We start from the raw sequence: 23,061 nt of genomic DNA, 5'->3' as shown, positions 1-23,061 counted from the left end.
AGCTGAGTCAGAGTTTTAGATTCCTCCTCTAGTAAAGAACAGATGATAATAACAGGAGCTACTCAAGATAGGGCTGCTGTAAAAATTCCATGAGGCAATGTGAATAAAGTTCTTGGCAGAGTAACTGGATCTGTAAATAGGAGTTATTGTTTAAGGAAGGATTAGTATAGTAAACAAGGTGCCTTATTCCAGCTTTCTCTCTATGAGTTTTAGGGTATCACAACAACCAGTGAAATCTCACGACTTTTCCTGTTCTGAGGGCTGGAGACTCCACTCCTAGAAGATCATGGTTGCCTCTGGCAGGGTTCAAAATACTCACTACAGTTCTGTGGATGATCTAACACCATGAAGGCAGGGTTGGAGGATAGCCCTCACTGCTTAGGGGTCCTCTGGACCCTACTGCCCCCTGCTGAAGGCCTCCCTAACGCCTGGGAATCCAGAGTAGAGGGAGAATCAGTAGCCCTCATGCCAGGGGAGTGGGGCTGAAGGGCCCCATCTTTCTCCCCACTTGTCCCCAAACAACTCCATGTGGCAGAGTAATTAAGAGCTCAGAATCCAAATAAAGACAGACTTGGGTTTCAATTTTAGCACACTACTTCCTGGTTGTTGGCTCCTGACTAAGTCTCTTAATTTCCCTGACTCAGTTTCCTCAGCTGTATAATGAAGTTGATAACAGCATCTACTTTTATAGAACTGTTTGAAAGATTAAATGAGACACAATAAATAGTACCTCTTATTTTTTCTCATTATTTTTCCCCCTAGAATATATGTCAGAAGGAATATACAGCCAGAGCTAGAACCTGTATCTTCACACTCTCCCTTCCCCCACCTTTGCCTATACCACCCCTAAAACAACTCACATTTTAGGGTTTACACAGTGCTTCCCAACCTTCCCCATCCCAGTCCATGGTAATTCTTGGATACCTGTGGGGCTAAACTTATGAGGAGGCTGTCTGAGGTCTGAAGGTGACTATCCCAGCAGGACTGTGGGCTCTGGCTGCCCCAGTCTCCACCTGGCCACTTATGGCCCAAGGGTTCTATATCTCAGCACACTTGTAACCCATCACTGTTCCCCAGCTGAAAACCTTAGGGTTAAGGCATTGACAACCCCTGTTACAACTGGCACTTGTAATGCCCAGCAGTGACATATTAACCCATTGTTAGTAAATGAGTCCTGGAACCAGTTACTCAGGCTCCTGGTGAGAGTCCAGAGGCCAGAGCCCAGAATATGAAAATTGGGAAGAAAATCAGATGTTGGCATTCGTCAGACTCTACCTCAACTCACTGTATGACCTTGGCCAAGTCATTTCCCTTCTCTGGACTTTACTTTTTTGTCTGAAGCAGAGAACAGTTAAAATCTAGGAAAGTGGCCGGGCGCGGTGGCTCAAGCCTGTAATCCCAGCACTTTGGGAGGCCGAGATGGGCGGATCACGAGGTCAGGAGATCGAGACCATCCTGGCTAACACGGTGAAACCCCGTCTCTACTAAGAAATACAAAAAATAGCCGGGCGAGGTGGCAGCGCCTGTAGTCCCAGCTACTCGGGAGGCTGAGGCCGGAGAATGGCGTGAACCCGGGCGGTGGAGCTTGCAGTGAGCTGAGATCCGGCCACTGCACTCCAGCCTGGGCTACAGAGCGAGACTCCGTCTCAAAAAAAAAAAAAAAAAAAAATCTAGGAAAGAGGCTGGGTGTGCTGGCTCACACCTGTAATCCCAGTACTCTGGGAGGCCGAGGTGGGTGGATCACCTGAGGTCAGGAGTTTGAGACCAGCCTGGCCAACATAGTAAAACCCCGTCCCTACCAAAAATACAAAAATTAGCCGGGCATGGTGGTGCACGCCTGTAGTTACACTACGCAGGACACTGAGGCAGGAGAATCGCTTGAACTCGGGAGGCAGAGGTTGCAGTGAGCTGAGATTGTGACACTGCACTCCAGCCTGGGCAACAGAGTGAGCCTCCGTCTCAAAAAAAAAAAAAAAAAAAAAAGAAAAAACAAAACCCTAGGAAAGATGCATGAGGTTCCTTTCACCTCTAGCATTCTAAGAATCAGGGATTCAGATGGGCACGGTGGCTCACGCCTGTAATTCCAGCACTTTGGGAGGCCGAGGCAGGCGGATCACGAGGTCAGGAAATCGAGATCATCCTGGCTAACACGGTGAAACCCCATCTCTACTAAAAATACAAAAAATTAGCTGGGCATGGTGGCGGCGCCTGTAGTCCCAGCTACTCAAGAGGCGGAAGCAGGAGAATGGCCTGAACCGGGGAGGTGGAGATTGCAGTGAGCCAAGATCGCGCCACTGCACTCCAGACTGGGCAACGAAGAGAGACTCCGTCTCAAAAAAAAAAAAAGAAAAGAATCACGGATTCTATGAATTCTCCACTGCCTGGCTATATCCTGTTCCTGGTGATCTGGTTCCTGTAAGTATAGAAATGATAGACTCGGCCAGGCGCGGTGGCTCAAGCCTGTAATCCCAGCACTCTGGGAGGCCGAGACGGGCGGATCACGAGGTCAGGAGATCGAGACCATCCTGGCTAACACAGTGAAACCCCGTCTCTACCAAAAAAATACAAAAAAACTAGCCGGGCGAGGTGGCGGGCACCTGTAGTCCCAGCTACTCGGGAGGCTGAGGAAGGAGAATGGTGTAAACCCGGGAGGCGGAGCTTGCAGTGAGCTGAGATCTAGCCACTGCACTCCAGCCTGGGCGACAGAGGGAGACTCCGTCTCAACAACAACAACAACAAAAAAAAAAAAAAAAAAAAGAAATGATAGACTCTTCCTGACTGTGCAGGTGACCTCTCCATGTGCTACTGGCTGGTCTCTGAAAATAACCCCTGTCTCGCCCAGAATGAGGGGAGGGTCACATCTGTTCTCTAACCTATCAACAGAACTCCTGAGTCTTCTGTGTGTTCAGCTTCCTCTGCCCACCCACCAGCCTGGAGAGAGCAATATTCCTAGGCTCCTGAATCTCCTCTTCTCATAGCTCCCTGGCATTGGGTATTGTCTGGGTAATGAAGAAGGCAGGGAGGGAAGACAGCAAAAGGAGTCCAGCAGCCTCCCTGGAGGAGGAGGTAGGGATGCTGGAAAAAGGGAGAGGACAGGGAGGCTAAAGGCAGATCATGCGGAGTCTGGGTTGCCATATTCTGCAGGGGCTAGACTTGTCCTTTCACGCAGTGAGGAGTCACCAAGGGCTTTACAGTGGAAGAAAGACATGGTCAGAACTTGTGGTCAGAACGTGTTTTGGTTCCATGGACAGCAGCCTGAGGGACAGAGAGAAACTGGGGGCTGTTAGAGAAATGAAGGTCAAAGATAATGTCACAGCAGTGGAGACAGTAAAGAGGAGATATTTAGGAGGTAAGGTGGTAGACTGAGTAACTGGGCATTCAACCGTAAATCTGACTGTGTCATTGTGCTGGGTGACTGGGATGATACTGTCATAGGATACAGGGAATATCTGGTTTGTCAGTATGGAGAGAAAGGACTCCGGGAGCATGGAAAAAAGGGTGCCAGGCTGTGGAGACAAATACATTACAATCCCTTTAACCACAGCCTTATGTTCCTTACAGCTTTCTCTGGATTGGTTCTCTCAACACTTGTGCATTATCATCTCTGTTTTGCACATGAGAAACTTTGCAAATGAGAAACTTTAGCAGCAGAACTAGGATGTTGAATTCCAGTTTCCTGACCCTTGGCCCAGCACTCAGCCGCACAAGGTGCTTCCTTGCAGTGGCTGGCAGGAAGAGCTACAGGGAAGTTCACCTGTGCCTAGGTGCTTCCCAGCTCCTCTCCCTGGCCTCCCCTATACCCCCAAACCTGCCACCAACTGGTAATGGTAACATAGGACCCCTTCACTTCTTTCAGCCTCTGCTTTCCTTTATGTCATGTGAAGTTGTGGGTGGGGCCAAATGAAGGTTTTCAACATTCGAACAAACAGAGGAACCCCCCGCCACAACACACTTTTTTTTGAGACGGAGTCTCACTCTGTTGCCCAGGCTGGAGTGTAATGGTGCCATCATAGCTCACTGCAACCTCGACCTCCTAGGCTCAAGGGATCGTCCCACCTCAGCCTCCGGAGTAGCTGGGACTATAGATGTGCACCACCATGTCGGGCTAATTTAAAATATATATATTTTTAGAGATGAGGTTGTACTGTGTTGCCCAGGCAAGTCTCCAACCCCTGGGCTCAAGTGATCCTCCCACCTCAGCTTCCCCAAGAGCTGGGATTACAAGTGTGAACCACCGGGCCCAGCAACCCCCTCTTTTTTTTTTTTTTTTTTTTTAAGACAATGGAATCATATGAATCACTGAAATGAACTCAAATAGAAAAGAACCTTCTCAAGCTGAAGCAGAGATTAGGGATGCAGACACAGAGGCTATCTGGTTGGATGGTTTTCCTGCTTGCTACCTCAACTCATCCACTGTTTGACAGCTTCCTTGACACTTCCAGAGTCTCCAGGGTTCCATAGCCCACAATTTGCAAACCACCGGCCTAGCAGACTCCTGCATGAACCTCCCAAAACAGAGGTTCCCAGCCTGGGTCCACAGATAGAATTCAGGGTATCTCTGAACTTGGAAGGAAAAAAAAAATTTTCTTCTCTTTTCTTTCTTTCTTTCTTTCTTTTTTTTTTTTTTCCCAAGACACGGTCTCTCTCTGTTGCCCAGGCTAGAGTGGCACAATCTCAGCTCACTGCAGCCTCAACCTCCTGGGCTCAAGTGATCCTCCCACCTCAGCCTCCTGAGCAGCTGGGACTGCAGACATGTGCCACCACACCTGGCTAATTTTTAAATGTTTAGAGATAGAGTTTCCCTATGTTGCTCAGGCTTGTCCCAAACTCTCAGGTTCAAGTGATCCTCCTACCTCAGCCTCCCAAAGTGTTGGAATTACAGGTGTGAGCCACCACACCTAGCCTCTGTTTTTCAGTTATGGACCACTACAAACCACTGTCTTTATTTTCCCTAACCTGTAAGTCAAGTTAGCATTTTGTTTCGTTATAAATGTAGGCAATGACCCACAGTAGTATTGGCAGTTCCTGTGACTGTGTCACCAAAAGAAATCATAGATATTTTAACATCACATTATAGTTGTTGCAGATCTTTCAAAAATGCCATTTATGGTTAGTATTAATTTTTTTTTTTTTTTTGAGACAGAGTCTCGCTCTGTTGCCCAGGCTGGAGTGCAGTGGTGCGATCTTGGCTCACTGCAACCTCCGCCTTCTGGGTTCAAGCAATTCTCCTGCCTCAGCCTCCCAAGTAGCTGGGACAAAAGGCACATGCCACCATGCCTGGCTAATTTTTTGTATTTTAGTAGAGACGGGGTTTCACTGTGTTGCCCAGGCTGGTGTCAAACTCCTGAGCTCAGGCAATCCACCCGCCTCAGCCTCCCAAAGTGCTAAGATTACAGGCATGAGCCACTGCGCCCGGCCAGTATTATAAAATTACCATAGCCATATCATTTTTTTTTTTTTTTTTGAGACAGAGTCTAACTTTGTCACCCAGGCTGGAGTGCAGTGGCACAGTCTCAGCTCACTGCAACCTCTGCCTCCTGGGCTCAAGTGATTCTCGTGCCTCAGGCTCCTGTGTAGCTGGGATTACAGGCATGTGCCACCATGTCCACCTAATTTTTGCATTTTTAGTAGAGACGGGGTTTCTCCATGTTGGCCAGCTGGTCTCAAACTCCTGGCCTCATGTGATCCGCCTACCTCAGCCTCCCAAAGTGCTGGAATTACAGGCATGAGGCCACCACACCCGGCTACAATAGTTATATCTGCTGCTAGACTTCATTTTTAATGTACTAATAAAGAATCACATATTACTACAGCAATTTCTTTTGATAGTTGTATTTCAGGATGATTGGTTTCCTTTGTCATCCTATGTATTCTATGTATTTAAAAATACCCTGAGAAGGAGCCCATAGGTTTCACAGATTGTCAAGGGATCCATGAAATCAATAAGGTTAAAAACCCTTGTCCTAGGACTTCTCTTCCAGAAGAGAGGGAGCTGGGAGCTTGCTGAAGGCTGCCAAAAGAGGGTATGTAGGGCCTAGGATCCCCAGAGGCCCCTCTGCTTCCATGTGTACTCTCTGAGCCTGAGGAAAATGAGACAGGAAACTGGGACAGGAGCAAAGGGACTCTGAGAAGTGGAGCAGAGGCCAATAGGCCAGGCTGGCAGGGCTCAGGCTAGGGGCACCGAACTGAATTTCTTAGCCCCCACCCCAGCCAGGCTTCCCAGGACTCCTAGGTCCTAGTCTTGCTTCAGTCATTTCCCTTCCCAGCCTCAGTTTTCTTCTCTGAGCTAATACAGTGGGAGCAATCATGGCTTCAAGGTCAAGAGAGACCCTGCTTCTCGATCTACTTCTGCCTTGCCTTGCCACATGACTTTGGGCAGGTCATCACCCCTTTCCACATCAGCTTTCATATCTGTGTAACAAGGAGATTGGCTGGCTCAAGGATAGCAAATTTCTAATATAGATACTGCCATTCCCCCTTGCCATACCCACAACAGACATTGTTGAGAGATCTCAGAGTCTGATCATTCCATGCCCATAGGTAGCTTCTGAGCCTTTTCAACACTCTACTTGTTGACTGGAATTGGCAAATGAAGTGGAGCCTATTTGCTATTACTGTACTAGATGATCTAGCTGGGCACAGTGGCCTATGCCTCTGGTCCCAGCTACCTAGGAGGCTGAGGCAGGAGGATCACTTGAGTCCAAGAGTTCTGGGGTATAGTACACCATGCTAATCAGGTGTCTGTACTAAGTTTGGCATCAATGTGGTAACCTCCCTGGAGAGGGGGGCCACCAGGTTGCCTACGGAGGGGTGAACTGGCCCAGGTTGGAAATGGAGCAGGTCAGAACTCCAGTGCTCCCATGCTGATCAGTAGTGGGATCACGCCTGTGAATCCCACTGCACTCCAGCCTGGGCAAAATAACAAGACCCCATCTCGAACAAATCAGTGAACAAAAAAGAAAAAAAAGAAAGACAAAAGAATAGATGATAAGGCACCACCTACATTTCTATCTCTGATATTTTATCGCTTTAAAGATCTGATCTCAGAAACCCAAGTAAGATACTAGCTAGATGCAGAGACCTGTAAAGGCGGCTCTTTCTGCTGGTGAGGTGGCTCATGCCTGTAATCTCAGCAACTCAGGAGGCTGAGGCAAGAGGTTCATTTGACAAGAGTAATTTGAGACCAGCCTGGCCAACAAAGTGAGACTCTGTTTCTATAAAAAAAATTTTTTTTTATGTTAGCTGGGCATGGTGGCCTACACCTGTAGTCCCAGCTACTAGGGAGGCTGAGGTGGGAGGATTCCTTGAGCCCAGGATTTTGAGGCTGCAGTGAGTTAAGAAGGTGCCACTGCACTGCAGCCTGGGTGACAGAGTGAAACACTGACTCTTAAAAAGAAAAAAGAAAACAAAAGGCTATTTCTAACCCATAGGGGTGTGTGTGTGTGTGTGTGTGTGTGTGTGTGTGTGTGTGTGTATGTGTGTGTGTGTATGTGTCAGAGAAAGAGAGAACATTCTCAGCTGGGCTACATATTTTCTCTCATGTAGCAAAAATGGGGTCAGAATAGGACACCCAGAAGCTGAAATCTCAGTAGAGCTCCTCATGGTTCAGTTAGGCCTCCTGGAACAGATGAGTGGAGGCACGTGGAAGTCAGACTTTTTGATCAAAGTACTGGGAATTGGCATCCTACCAGTACTGATATCATCAGGCCTTTCCTGTCCCTAAATGTCCTGTGTCACAAAGAATAGCAGTGATGGTGACAGGGAGTGAATAACACCAGTCACTTCTGGTATAATTTACATGGACTCAGATTAGCTAGGTAGCCAAGATGTGCTGGACACTTGTGGCTTCTTGCAAAGCAATGCAGAAAGCCACTTAGGAAGTTATTTCAGAGTATGACTAGCCCAGGTTACAGCAGAAGCCTAGACAGGTGTCATAACTTACCTAATGTCACAGCCGTTTCAAGCCATCACTAGGACCAGGACCCAGCTATGTAAGTAAGGAGTAGAGTGCAATGCAGAGGTTGAATAACCACAGGCTTGTGGGGCCAGGCTGGCAACAAAAATGAGAAAGTAGGCTGGGTAGAATAGTAGGGAATGGTAGGGACTGTGGCAAACTAGATGTCACATGCCCTGTTTAAACGCAGCAGCTAATATCAGTTCAAGTTGGTTGTTGGCATATGAGAATGTGGACATATAGTGCCAGATCTTTCTTCTGGTTTTTAAAGACATGTCAGACTTTAGATTTTTATATTAAATAGTCTCTCTCTCCTTTTTTTTTTTTTTTCTTTTTTTGGAGACAGGGTCTCATTCTCTTGCCCAGGCTGGAGTACAGCAGCTTGATCTTGGCTCTCTGCAACTTCCACCTCCCTGGCTCAAGGAAATCCTCCCGCCTCAGCTCCTGAGTAGCTGGGACTACAGGTGCACACCACTACACCCGGCTAATTTTTAAATTTTTTGTAGAGATCGGATTTCGCCATGTCGCCCAGATCAGTCTCAAACTCCTGGATTCAAGCAAGTTGCCTGCCTTGGCCCCCCAAAGTGCTGAGATTACAGGTGTGAGCTACTGTGCCTGGCCAAATAATCTCATGTTAAAATGTTGCCATCAGCTGGGTGCAGTGGCTCACACCTGTAATCCCAACACTTGGGGAGGCCAAAGCAGGTGGATCACTTGAGGTCAAAAGTTCGAGACCAGCCTAGCCAACATGGTAAAACCCCATCTCTACTAAAAATACAAAAATTAGCCAGGTGTGGTGGTGTGTGCTTATAATCCCAGTTACTTGGGAGGCTGAGGCAGGAGGATCGCTTGAACCCTGGAGGCGGAGGCTGCAGTGAGCCAAGATGGCACCACTGCACTCCAGCCTGGGTGACAGAGTGATACTCTCTGTCTCAAAACAAAATAAAATGTTGGCATCTAACTTTTTAAACAGTAAAAGGCTGGGCATAGTGGCTCATGTGTGTAATCCCAGCACTTTGGGAGGCTGAGGCGGGCAGATCACCTGAGGTCAGGAATTCAAGACCAGCCTGGCCAACATGGCAAAACCCCATCTCTACTAAAAATATAGAAAAATAGATGGGCGTGGTGGCAGGCGCCTGTAATCCCAGCCACTAGAGAGGTTGAGGCACAAGAATCGCTTGAATCCAGGAGGCAGAGGGTACAGTGAGCTGAGATTGCACCATGCCACTCCAAACTGGGCAACAGAGCAAGACTCCATCTCAAAAAAACCAAAAAATAGTAAAACACCACTGTGTAGGCCAAACAAAACACAACTGAGAACTGCAGTCTAGCCTGATTTGTAAATTCTGGTGGAAGGGGTAAGGGCCCCAGGCTGCAGATTTAGACATATAAAGACCTGAGTCGGAGTTCTGCCACTGCATGTATAAGTAACTTTATTTAAGATTTGTAGCCTCCCTGAGCTTCAGTACTTTCTCCTGAGGTCAGGAATTCAAGACCAGCCTGGCCAACATGGCAAAACCCCATCTCTACTAAAAATATAGAAAAATAGATGGGTGTGGTGGGATGAGAATAGTAAAATGGGCTACTGTGAGGATAAATGAGGTAATGACTTTAAAACATCCAGTAAAATGGTTAGCTCATCGTAGGTACGCAATAACTATAGCTACTCCACTGAAGTTCCTAATTGGAGGAACTCCCAATCCCTTCTGCTCCCTACTCCATCCACTTCAAATCTTTTTCCTGAAGGTTTGGTCACTCAATATCCCTGGAACTCTAACTCAGATACCCAAGGCACTCAAAAAATACTCGCACACACCCTGCATTCACTCTTGGGAGGATTTTGAGATGCCAAGGCTGGTTACCAAGGAAAATGTTTAGGAGCCTTCCCTGGTCAGCAGCAATGTTTCAGTGTTGATTAAAAGACAGGCTTGGTCAGGCACGGTGGCTCACGCCTGTAATCCCAGCACTTTGGGAAGCTGAGGTGGGCAGATCACCTGAGGTCAGAAGTTTAAGACCAGCCTGACCAACCTGGAGAAACTCCGTTTCTACTAAAAATACAAAATTAGCTGAGTGCGGTGGCACATGCCTGTAATCCCAGCTACTCAGGAGGCTGAGGCAGGAGAATCACTTGAACCCGGGAGGCGGAGGTTGCGGTGAGCCGAGATCAAGCCATTGCACTCCAGCCTGCGCAACAAGAGCAAAACTGTCTCGAAAAAAAAAAAAAAAAGAGACAGAGCCTTGCCCCAGAGCAGAGGACTGGTTAACATGACCCTTCAGGGGCCTTAAAATCTTCAACTTTAATTTCCTTTTTTTTTTAGGAAATGTTGCCCAGGCTGGAGTGCAATGGCGTGATCTCGGCTCACTGCAACCTCTGCCTCCCAGGTTCAAGCGATTCTCCTGGCTCAGCCTGAGAAGCTGGGATTACAGGTGTCTGCCACTACACTCAGTTAAATTTTTTGTATTTTTAGTAGAGACAGGATTTCACCATGTTGGCCAGGCTGGTCTCAAACTCCTGACCTCATGATTCGCCCACCTCAGCCTCCCAAAGTGCTGAGATTACAGGCGTAAGCCACCATGCCTGGCTTCATCTTTAATTTCATTAGCTCCTGTGCACATGCACATATGCATATATGTGCATAACGCTCACACACATTGTTGCTCAAATATCTGCCTAAATTCCCTATTCCTAGAAACTGTTTTGGCTTTCACTTTCCCTGCACTCCTCCTACCATAGGCTCTACTCAGAGGGAGGGTGCTGCCACCACCCTTGAAACCAACATTCTCTGAGATTTATTTACTCAGCAGGGAGCTGCAGGAAAGGAGAGAACAGGAAAGGCTGAAGCTCAAATGACTGCATAGAAGGGGCTTTGAAAAGAAAAGTGACTTACACCCAGGGTCATCCGTAGGTCTTACAATATATATTTGAGCCCAAGATCCTCTACTCCAAAGTGCCTGTTCTAACCACGGTATTATCCTGCTGCTTCCAATGGGGCCACATTCCAGGACTGGGTTCCCATCCCAGGAGTCGTTAGAAAATACCATGACTCAGTGAGATATTTCCCCTTTCTTTCTGTTTATATGATTCTACATTTCAAAAAGTCCCAGTAAATAGTACTTTTTTTTAAAGTAAAAGGATTTAAACAAGCATCCACGATTCCATCATAATCAGTAATTCTTTTATCGCATTATCACACAATGATTGGAGAAAATAATTACTACAGAGGCCACCTTTTACACAACATTCATTACCTTACCTCATCAATTCCAAAATGTATTTTTAAATCTGAATTTATCTTAAAATCGGTGGAATCTAAGTTTCCATGGAAGACTTTATTTGGTCATAAGAAAAATCCTGGTAGGCAAGCATTGCCCAGATTACAATCCCCATTTTGCAGCTGGGAAAACTGAGTTCAAAGAGGTAAACAATTTGCCTGAGGTCACAGAGCTAGTCAGTGCAGAACCAGAACTGCAGGCCTATCTCCCGATTTTCAGCACAAGCGGTATCTACCGTATATTCCTGGCCTCCAGGCCCTGTGTTCATCCCTACCTGTTCCCGTCACCCTCCTGGCCACACCCTCACAGAGGGCTGAGGGAGACCTCAGCTACTCCAACCAGGCTTCCCTAGCCTCAGCCAGCTAGAGGTGGGGTAAACTCACTGTGGGGACTCCTGGGAGCAGTCTCTCCACATAGGAAGTTTTTAAGTCCAAAGCTTTCACTTTCAAGAATGAACCCTGTGTGTGAGGCAGCACTGCAGAGACCAAAGCTCAGGTTGGGTGTGAAGGCAGGAATTTGCTGGTGTCCTTATAAACCCCATGCAAACTAGATCTAGGAGTTCCCCACCTGGGGACCCCATTCCCTGGAAATTACTCACAAATGCTCTATTTTTCATATTTCAAAAGGTCAAATGAAAACCAAATACCGACTCTAGATAAGATCTCACAGACAGAATAAAACACTACATTGCTTTTGGCTAAACTTGCATCAATTTAGTGGTTTGTTTCTGCTAACCAAAAAACACTGATTGGCTATTACAGGGCCACAATTAACACAGAAGGGGAAAACAATTAACGAATTATTATGTAACAGGTGCAGCTTGACAGACTTAAATCTTTCAGAACAAGGGGTGTGACAAGGGAAAACAATAAAAGAGGAAAGCCGAGAGCGGAATTTGAGCTCCTCATTTTCCCAGATGGGGAATGTGAGGTTCAGAGAGCTGGAGTGACTCGCTCAGGGTCACACAGCAGGGCTGGAACCAGCACCCAAGGTTTCTGCCCCTAGGGAGAAGGATCTTCCCACCACACCCTGCTGTCCTGAGGTTCGAGAAACGCAGAGTGCTAGGACTCACCAGGGTTGCTGAAGGGGGCCAGGCCAGGGAATGGCAATGGCTTCTCCCTGTCACCTGTGGGCTCCTTCCTCGGGGCAGCTGCCAAGGCCACGCTGTTTTTCCTCCCTGGGAGTCTGCCAGGGCAGCTAGGTGTGGGAGCCTCTTGGAAATCCAGCTCTGGGTGAGGGAAAGGAGGCTTCTCTGACAAAAGCACCCTCCAGAGCATGGAGTGACCAGGGCCTGGGGTCACGATGTGGCCCTGGAGGGTTTAGGCACATCCAGGTCGCACAGCTGCCTCCTGGCTCTGGCCCGGGAGCTCTCCAGGTTGCCAGGCTAGTTTTCCTGCCAGATGCTGGGTGCCTTTAAGAGAGCAACGGCAGCTCATTGGCCGAGAAAGCCTCCCCCACCTCTTTACCTGAGCGGGGAGCACAGATCGGGTAGGGGCAGAGAGACTTAGGTGAGTAAACAAACGGTGGCAACCCTCGGAGTCTCCCCTCCTCCACAGCCCTGGTCCTGGGCTTCCTTCCTCACCTCCACTCTCCACCCTGGAAAACAAGCTGGGGCTAAAGGAAGAGCAAAACACTCTGCAAAGTGCTCAGTGCAGTTCAGACTACATGATCGCACAGTGACCCTGGGGCAGAGCTGTTAGTACGTCTTCTCTTTTCGGTGGAACAACTGAGTCCTTGGAGGGGTGAAGTGGCTTGTCCAGTTCACACAGCCCTTGCAAGGAAGGTCGACAGAGAGGGATGGTGTAAGGATCCAAACCCAAGTCTCCTGCCTTTGACTTCCCATACAGTGCTGCTGGACCACACCACTTTCCTGTTTGTGAAGCCTTTGGCAAGTCACTGCCTCAGTTTCCACATCTGTAGCATGGTATAGTCATGCCAGTGATCCTCTACTCACTATAATGAGTGTATAACCTTGGGTTTAAAGCTGAAAGAGATTTTGGAGAGTATCTAGCTCATCTAGTCATTTATCAGGCATTCATTATTCAACAGGCATTGTTATTCAGCAACTATTATGTGTCAGCCCCTGTTTTAGTTCCTAGGGACACATCAATGAGCAAGAAAGTCAAGGACCCTACTTTTACTGAGTTTACATTCTGGAGAGAGGGGATCTAGATATAAAGAAGCCAATTAGATAGGTAATAGTTCCACAAAAATGAAATAGGTTGATATGATAATGGGGGGTGGATGTGAATATTTTCAACGATGTGGTAAGGGAGGCCCTCCCTTGGGAGGTGATATTAAAGCTGAGACATGAATGATGACAAGGAACCAGGCAATGGAAGAGCTGGAGCAAGAGTGTTCAATGCACACAGAAGCAACCACAAGTGTAAGGACCCCGAAAAGCAGGTACGTTTGGAGAACAGAAAGAAAGCTGCTGTCACTACAATATAGTTCAATCCCTGTACCCCCTCTTAATACATAAGGAATCTTACCTATTCCTTATCTATTCCTGGAAGGTAATTCAGGAATTCAGAAAGATGATTCAACTTGCCCAAGATTCCCTCTTGTAAATTCCTCCTTCCTTTCTTTATCCTCATGTAGAAGAGAAGGAAACTGAAGCTTGGGGCTGACCAGCACACTTGGGTTACCAACCCAACAATCATTCCAGTAGCCTACACTGCTATAATCTCATGCTTCTTCCACTCTGTAGACATACATAAACTCCCAGACAGCAAGAACTATGATTTTAAGAGTGTACAACACTGCCGGGTGCGGTGACTCAGGCCTGTAATCCCAGCACTTTGGGAGGATGAGGTGAGCAGATCATGAGGTCAGGAGTTCGAGAACAGCCTGACCAACATAGTGAAACCCCATCTCTACTAAAAATACAAAAATAAGCCAGGTGTGGTGGTGCATGACTGTAATCCCAGCTACTCGGGAGGCTGAGGCAGGAGAATCACTTGACCCGGGAGGTGGAGGTTGCAGTGAGCCAAGATCACGCCACTGCACTCCAACCCGGGTGACAGAGTGAGGCTCTGTCTCCAAAAAAAAAAAAAAAAGGTATCACACTGAAGAACAAATCCTGACTGACACTGACAGAATATGTAGTAGTCTTCAAAATTCCAGCAGTAATGCAAACGACCACACTGTCACATGGGATCAGCACAGACCTTTCCTGTGGAGTTCCTTTCCACTTTCATTTTCAGAATTTTTTACTCTGATTTTTAAAAAGGGCTGTCTGTTTTCAGTCTAATATTGTTAGTGGTAGCTTTGGTATTATTATGAGATTGTTGAATATATAGGATGGGATAAAGCAAATGAGTTTATGCTGGTGTTTCTGAGAATCAGGACTTTTGGTGTGCGAGAAAAATACAAATGAAAGACAAAAGGGGTTAAGTAAAAACACATAATCCTGTGTTTGTATTGGAGGTTTCAGTATGATATATATATATATTTTTTTGAGACGGAGTCTCACTCTGTCACCCAGGCTGGAGTGCAGTGCCGTGATCTCGGCTCACTGCAACCTCCACCTCCTGGGTTCAAGTGATTCTTCTGCCTCAGCCTCCTGAGTAGCTGGGATTATAGGTGCGCGCCACCATGCCTGGCTAATTTTTTGTATTTTTAGTAGAGACAGGGTTTCACCATGTTGGTCAGGCTGGTCTCGAACTCCTGACCTCATGATCCGCCCACATCAGCCTCCCAAAGTGCTGGGAGTACAGGTGTGAGCCACTGCACCTGGTCTAAATCTTTTTTTTTAAGAGATAGGGTCTCACTATATTGACCAGGTTGGTTTCGAATTGTTTTCAGGTCTAGAGACAATGACCAATCCTTTAGCGCAGAGGTCCCCAACTCCCAGGTCATGGACTGGTACCAGTCGTGGCCTGTTAGAACTGGGCCACACGGCAGGAGGTGAGCGGCCTGCAGCCAGCAAAGCCTTGTCTGTTTCCAGCAGCTCCCCACCACTTGTATTACCATCTGAGCTCCGCCTCCTGTCAGATCAATGGCGGCATTAGATTCTCATACGAGCCTGAACCCTATTGCAAACTGCATATGGCAGGGATCTAGGTTGTGCACTCCTTATGAGAACCTAATGCCTGATGATCTGGGGTGGAATTGAGGTGATGATGCTAGCACTGGGGAGTGGCTGCAAATGTAGATTAACATTAGCAGAGTGGTTTGATTGCACAGAGACCATAATAAATCAGTTGCTTGCAGACTCATATCAAAACCTTATCAGTGAGTGACAAGTGACAATTAAGCTGCATCTGGTGGCAGGCTTTAGGTCAGCATCTGACAGTTATTTTAGTGATTGCGTGGCCCGCTCATTATTTTATTTACTGCTTCCATCTGTGCCTCTTTCCCACACTGCACACTCGCCTTGGTCACAGTTTTGGTGAGCCCACAAGCTAACCCTAGCCAAAATGAGTAAAAAAAAAAACAAATTCACTGGAGAGCTTATTTGAAAAGGCGGAAAGACCCGATGATGAGAGAGCAGAAGACTCAGACTGCCACAAAAAGAAAGCTGCATTTAAAAGAAAATACCAAGAGTCCTACTTAAATTATGGGTTCATTGCAACACGTGATTCACATTCTCCAAGCCTGCTTTGCATAATATGTGGCAACTGGCTATCCAATGAAGCCATGAAACCTTCAAAACTGCTTCACCACATGAAGGCCAAGCACCCTGCATCAAAAGACAAGCTTTTGGAGTTTTCAAAAGAAAAGAATGTGAACACGAAGAACAGAAGCAATTATTGAAGGCCACCACTTCATCAAATGTGTCTGCACTGAGAGCATCATTCTTAGTGGTTAACCGCATTGCTAAAGCTAAGAAGCCTTTACTATTGGTGAAGAGTTGATCCTGCCTGCTGCTAAGGATATTTGTCATGAACTTTTGGGAGAGGCTGCAGTTCAAAAGGTGGCACGTGTTCCTCTTTTGGCTAGCACCACAACTGGACAAATTGATGAACTGGCAGAGGATATTGAGACACAATTGTTAGAGAGGATTAATGAGTCACCGTGGTACGCAATCCAGGTTGACGAGTCTACCAATGTTGACAACAAGGCAACAATGCTTGTTTTATCCATAGAGAAGTGCTGAAATGTCACCTGAACTTAACAACATTTTAGGGCGGGTGCAGTGGTTCACACCTGTAATCCCAGCACTTTGGGAGGCTGAGGTGGGTGGATCTCCGGAGGTCAGGAGTTCGAGACCAGCCTGGCCAACATGGAGAAACCCCATCTCTATTAAAAATACAAAATTAGCCGGGTGTGGTGGTGCATGCCTGTAATCCCAGCTACTCAGGAGGCTGAGGCAGGAGAATCACGTGAACCCAGGAGGCGGAGATTGTGGTGAGCCAAGATCACCATTGCACTCCAGCCTGGGCAACAAGAACGAAACTCTGTCTCAAAAACAAACAAACAAACAAAAAACAAAACAAAAAAACACCACATTTTGCAGGACGTAATTAAAATGATCAGCCACATTAAAGTACATGCCCTTAACTCACGTCTGTGCAGCTGTGAGGAAATGGACACAGAGCACACATGTCTTCTCTTATACACAGATGTGAGATGGCTTTCTAAAGGTAGATCACTGGCCACAGTTTCTGAGTTATAAGATACTTCTTTTAGAAAAAGTCGGCCGGGCGCGGTGGCTCAAGCCTGTAATCCCAGCACTTTGGGAGGCCGAGACGGGTGGATCACGAGGTCAGGAGATGGAGACCATCCTGGCTGACACGGTGAAACCCCGTCTCTACTAAAAAATACAAAAAACTAGCGGGGCACCTGTAGTCCCAGCTACTCGGGAGGCTGAGGCAGGAGAATGGCGTGAACCTGGGAGGCGGAGCTTGCAGTGAGCTGAGATCCAGCCACTGCACTCCAGCCTGGGTGGCAGAGCGAGACTCCGTCTCAAAAAAAAAAAAAAAAAGAAAAAGTTACCACTGGCAGCACATTTCAGTGACACAGAATGGGTTGCAAAACTTGTGTGACATATTCAACCTGCTCAACGAACTCAAATTTGTCACTTCAGGGGACAACGACCACTGTGTTCAAGTTGGCAGATAAAGTGGCTGCATTCAAAGCCAAACTGGAATTACGGGAGCGACGAGTGAGCTTTGGGATTTCTGACAGGTTTCAAGCATTAGCAGAGATTTTTGAAAGAAAAAGACTGAGCCAGGATCTTCTTTCTCTCAGCTGGTGCATGATCACTTATCCCAGCTTTCAAGAGTTTGAGCATTACTTCCCAACCACAAAAGACCCCCGAACTGGGAAGGAATGGATCCGCGACCCATTTGTGAATAAGCCAACTGACTTGACGTTGTCCGTGCTAGAAGCGGATCAGCTGCTTGAGAGGGCAAATGACGGTGGCCTTAAAAGTATGTTTGGGGCCGGGCGCGGTGGCTCATGCTTGTAATCCCAGCACTTTGGGAGGCCAAGGCGGGCAGATCACAAGGTCAAGAGATCGACACCATCTGGCCAACATGGTGAAACCCCGTTTCTACTAAAAAAAACAATACAAAAAATTAGCCGGGCGTGGTGGCACATGCCTGTAGTCCCAGCTACTAGGGAGGCTGAGGCAGGAGAATCACTTGGACCCGGGAGGCGGAGGTTGCAGTGAGGTGAGATCGCACCACTGCACTCCAGCCTGGGCAGTGTCAGAGCGAGACTCTGTCTCAAAAAAGAAAAAAAGGAATGTTTGGGACTTCAAATTTCCATACGTTCTAGATTAAAGTCAAGGCAGAATATCCTGAGACTGCCACAAAAGCACTGAAAAGCCTGCTTCCTTCCATTTCCAACAGCGTATCCTTGTGAAGCAGGGTTTCTGCAGTGTCAGCAACCAAAACAAGATTACGGAGTAGACTGGACATAAGCAACCCACTCTGGGTGTCGCTCTCTCTCATCACCCCCAAATGGGACCGTCTAGTTGCAGAAAATTGAACATATAATAATAATAGAAATAAAGTGCACAATAAATGTAATGCGCTTTAATCATCCTGAAACCATCCCCTACACCCCGTTTAGTGGAAAAATTGTCTTCCACAAAACCGGTCCCTGGTGCCAAAAAGGTTGGAGACTGCTGCTTTAGCAAATAGTGAGCATCTATAGTGCCCAGACTGTGGTCTCTAAATACCACTTTCCACAAAAAGGAACCAAGGTGTCTTTGAAAAAATAGCCAATTCCAGCTTTGGGGCAGAAAATGTACAATATGTACTTAGACTATTTTCTAGTGTCACAAATCAAGGAAGCTAGAGTTGTGCCAAAGAGACTCCCATTGGTCACAGTCAGGACTACCTGAGCATCAGTAAAGAAAATAACTGCAAGGGGTTGAAAAATATCAAACGTATTTAAATCCATGAGTTCTTAATGATATTTTCTTTATTTTACGTTAAATTTTTTTTTTTTTTTTTTTTTTTAGAGATCGGGTCTGGCTGTATTGCCAAGGCTGATCTCAAACTCCTGGCCTCCCACCTTAGCCTCCCAAAGTGCTGGTATTGCAGACTTGAGCCACTGCTCCCAGGCCCTACAACTTCTGAGAGCAATTCGGGAATACTCCATGATCCAAAAACTCTATGTCTGGATATATACACAAGAGAAACTCTGGCCATTAAGAGACATACCAAAGCATTTTTTTTTTAAGTTGGAAAAACTGAAAACAACCAAAATGAATAAATTATGGTACTTTTGATTTTGGGGCCATAAATGTGGGGGGATGGTATGAAATAGATTTCTTTCTTTTTTTCAAGACAAAGTGTCAGAGGCAAGTATTTACTGGGAAAATGCAGGAGCAAAATTTAAAAATTATTTGGTTTGTCGCAGTTATAAAACTGCCTCTTTTTTTTTTGTTTACTTTATAGACAAGTCCTAGTTATGTAAGTTTATTGGCTACTTCTGCTTCTGATTAGGTTAAGGTTTTTTTCTCTTTCCAACTTTCCAACTTTTATTTTAGGTTCAGGGGATGCGTGCATGGGTTTGTTATATACGTAAATTGTGTGTCACAGGGGTTTGGTATACAGATTATTTAATCACCCATGTAACAAGCATAGTACTGGATAGGTAGTTTTTCAATCCTTACCCTCCTCCCACTCTCCACTCTCAAGTAAGGCCTCAGTGTCTACCCTTCCCTTCTTTGAGTCCCTATGTACTCAAAGTTTAGCTCCCACTTACAAGTGAGAACTTGCGGTTATTTGGTTTTCTGTTTCTGCATTAATTTGCTTAGGATAATGACCTCCAGCTCCACCCATGTTGCTGCAAAGGACATGATTTCATTCTTTTTGTATGGCTGTGTAGTATTCCATGGTGTACATGTACCACATTTTATTATTATTATTATTTTGAGACAAAGTCTCACTCTGTCTCCCAGGCTGGAGTGCAGTGGTGCCATCTCGGTTCACTGCAACCTCCGCCTCTCGGGTTCAAGTGATTCTCCTGCCTCAGCCTCCGGAGTAGCTGGATGACAGGTCCCTGCCACCATGCCCAGCTAATTCTTGATTTTTAGTAGAGATGGGGTTTCGCCATGTTGGCCAGGCTGGTCTGGAACTCCTGACCTCAGGTGATCTGCTTACCTCGGCCTCCCAAAGTGCTGGGATTACAGGCATGAGCCACCATGCCCGGCCATATGTACCACATTTTCTTTATCCAGTCCACCGTTGGTAGGCATCTGGGTTGATTCCACGTCTTTGCTACTGTGAATAGTGCTGTGAAGAACATAGGAGTGTATTTGTCTTTTTGATAAAATGATTTATTTTGTTTTTGATATATAGTTCTGTTTTAAGTTCTTTAAGAAATCCCCAAACTGCTTTCCACAGTGACTGAATTAATTTACATTCCTACCAACAGTGTATAAGCTTTCCCTTTTCTCTGCAACCTCACTAGCATCTGTTATTTTTTTGCCTTTTTTTTAAAAGACTAGTCAACTGCAGTAGTGAGAAGGGGGAAAGAGTAGAACAAGGAGTTTGGACAGGCGCTGTGGCTCATGGCTGTAATCCCAGCACTTTGGGAGGCCACGGCGGCCGGATCACCTGAGGTCAGGAGTTCGAGACCAGCCTGACCAACATGGTGAAAATCGGTCTTTACTAAAAAAATACAAACTTCACCCGGTGTGGTGGCAGGCATGTGTAATCCCAGCTACTTGGGAGGCTGAGGCAGGAGAATCGCTTGAACCTGGGAGGCGGAGGTTGCGGTGAGCTGAGATCACACCACTTGCACTCTAGCCTGGATGACAGAGCGAGACTCCATCTCAAAATAAAATAAAAATAAAAAATAAAAAGAACAAGGAGTTTGATCTGTAACTGACTGAACAATCAATTGAGATAACTCACTATCTTCAGACTAGGCTGTTTTTTAACTTTTTAATAACAGCCATTCTGACTGGTTTAAGTTGGTATCTCACCGTGGTTTTGATTTGCATTTCTCTGATTAGTGATGTTGAGCATTTTTTTTTCTTTTTCTTTTTCTTTTTTTTGAGATGGAGTCTCACTCTGTCCCCCAGGCTGGAGTGCAGTGGTGCAATCTCGGCTCACTGCAAGCTTCACACCATTCTCCTGCCTCAGCCTCCCCAGCAGCTGGGACTACAGGCACACGCTGCCACACCCCGCTAATTTTTTGTATTTTTAGTAGAGATGGGGTTTCACTGTGTCAGCCAGGATGGTATCGATCTCCTGACCCTGTGATCCGCCCGCCTCGGCCTCTCAAAGTGCTGGGATTACAGGCATGAGCCACCGCGCCCGGCCGAGCATTTTTTCATATGCTAGTTGGCTGTGTGTATGTTTTCTTTTGAGAAGTGTCTTTTCATGTCGTTTTTTTTTTTTTTTTTTTTTTTTGAGACAGAGTCTTTTTTTTTTTTTTTTTTTTTGAGACAGAGTCTCGCTCTGTTGCCCAGGCTAGAGTGCAGTGGCCGGATCTCAGCTCACTGCAAGCCCCGCCTCCCAGGTTTACGCCATTCTCCTGCCTCAGCCTCCTGAGTACCTGGGACTACAGGCGCCCGCCACCTCGCCCGGCTAATTTTTTTTGTATTTTTTAGTAGAGACGGGGTTTCACCGTGTTAGCCAGGATGGTCTCGATCTCTTGACCTCGTGATCCACCCGTCTCGGCCTCCCAAAGTGCTGGGATTACAGGCTTGAGCCACCGTGCCCGGCCAAGACAGAGTCTTGATCTGTTGCCCAGGCTGAAGTGCAGTGGCTTAATTTCAGCTCACTGCAACCTCCGCCTCCTAGGTTCGCATGACTCTCCTGCCTCAGCCTCCCGAGTAGCTGGGATTACAGGCGCATGCCACCAGGCCCAGCTAATTTTTGTATTTTTAGTAGAGACAGGGTTTCTCCACGTTGGCCAGGCTGGTCTCAAACTCCTGACCTCACGTGAATCACCCACCTCGGCCTCCTGAAGTGCTGGAATTACAGGCGTAAACCACCATGCTTGGCCCTGTCCTTTGTCCATTTTTTAATGGAGTTGTTTTTTGCTTGTTAATTTATTAAGTTCCCTTATAGATTGTGAATAGTAGCCCTTTTTTCAAATGCATAGTTTATAAATAGTTTCTCCTGTTCTGTAGGTTGTCTATTTATTCTGTTGTAGTTTCTGCTGTATAGAAGCTCTTTTTTTTTTTTTTGAGGCAGGGTTTCATTCCTGTCGCCCAAGCTGGAGTGCAAAGGCACGATCTCAGCTTACTGCAGCCTCTGCCTCCCAGGTTCAAGAAATTCTCATGCCTCAGCCTCCCAAGTAGCTGGGATTACAGGCGTGAGCCACCACACCTAGCTAATTTTTGTGTTTTTAGTAGGGGCCAGGTTTCACAGGGTTGGCTAGGCTGATCTTGAACTCCTGACCTCCAGTGGTCCACCCACCTTGGCCTCCCAAAGTGCTGGGATTATAGGCATGAGCCACCACACCCAGCCTGTTCCCCATTCTTTGGCCAGCACTCACCACCTAACACTGTCCCTAGCCCTGTCAGTCAACCATATCTGCCAAATGAATAAAATTGCTTAGTCTCACAGTCAACAGACTCAGGATACCCATTTGCACACTCCCATTAACACCATGAACTTTTCCTTCTCAGTGCTTATCATACTTGTAATTAACCTATTTCCCATTTAGAAAAAAACCGCAGCTTGTTGCCAGTGTTCATTTCTGGGGGTAAATGGGAAATGGGTTAAATAATTCCACATGCAATCATTTGCTTAATGTGTGCCTCTCTGAGAAGACCACCAGCTCCCTGGGGGCATACACTGCCCCTAGTGTTGTTCACTGTTGTATCCCCAGTGCTTGAAATGATACTTGGCATATAGCTGGCACTCAATAAATGCCTGTTGAATGAATATTTATTTATTTTTTAAAAATTTGGCCGGATGCAGTGGCTCATGCCTGTAGTCCCAGCACTTTGGGAGGCTGAGGTGGGCGGATCACCTGAGGTCAGGAGTTCGAGACCTGCCTGGCCAACATGGTGAAACCCCATTTCTACTAAAAATCCAAAAATTAGCTGGGCATGGTGGTGAGCGCCTGTAATCCCAGCTACTCCAGAGGCTGAGGCAGGAGAATCACTTGAGCCCAGGTCGCGGAGGTTGCAGTGAGCAGAGATGGCGCCATTGTACTCCAGCCTGGGAGACAGAGCAAGATTCCATCTGAAAACAAACAACAAAAAAAATTATTTTAGAGACAAGGTCTCACTTTGTCTCCCAGGTTGGAGTGCAGTGGTATAATCATAGCTCACTGCAGCCTTGAACTCCTGGGCTCAAGTGAGTCTCCTGCCTCATTCTCCCAAAGTGCTGGGATTAGAGAGGCCCCCAATGCCCAGTCTGTTGAATGAATAAATGAGCACAGATTGCAAAAGTGGCCACAGTCAAAAT

The 23,061-nt window shown here is 46.7% G+C and overlaps 1 protein-coding gene across 3 annotated transcripts in view; it reads right to left on the bottom strand.

Moving 5' to 3' along the window:
• Window positions 1–23,061, bottom strand: part of LARP1 (La ribonucleoprotein 1, translational regulator) — a 140,384-nt gene that overhangs the window by 94,873 nt on the left and 22,450 nt on the right. For 2 of the 3 annotated variants that reach the window (XM_077937365.1, XM_077937366.1), the window contains exon 1: window positions 12,300–12,617. The exons of the other annotated variant lie outside the window; for it this stretch is intronic. In XM_077937365.1, the coding sequence (XP_077793491.1) occupies window positions 12,300–12,504 (205 nt within the window). In that variant the 5' untranslated portion in view covers window positions 12,505–12,617. Of the gene's footprint in view, window positions 1–12,299; window positions 12,618–23,061 lie in introns of those variants that run through there. 3 annotated transcript variants of the gene reach the window in all.

Source organism: Macaca mulatta, chromosome 6 (genome assembly GCF_049350105.2).
Source record: "Macaca mulatta isolate MMU2019108-1 chromosome 6, T2T-MMU8v2.0, whole genome shotgun sequence".
Lineage (NCBI taxonomy): Eukaryota > Metazoa > Chordata > Mammalia > Primates > Cercopithecidae > Macaca > Macaca mulatta.
This window is presented reverse-complemented; position numbering and strand designations above follow the sequence as displayed.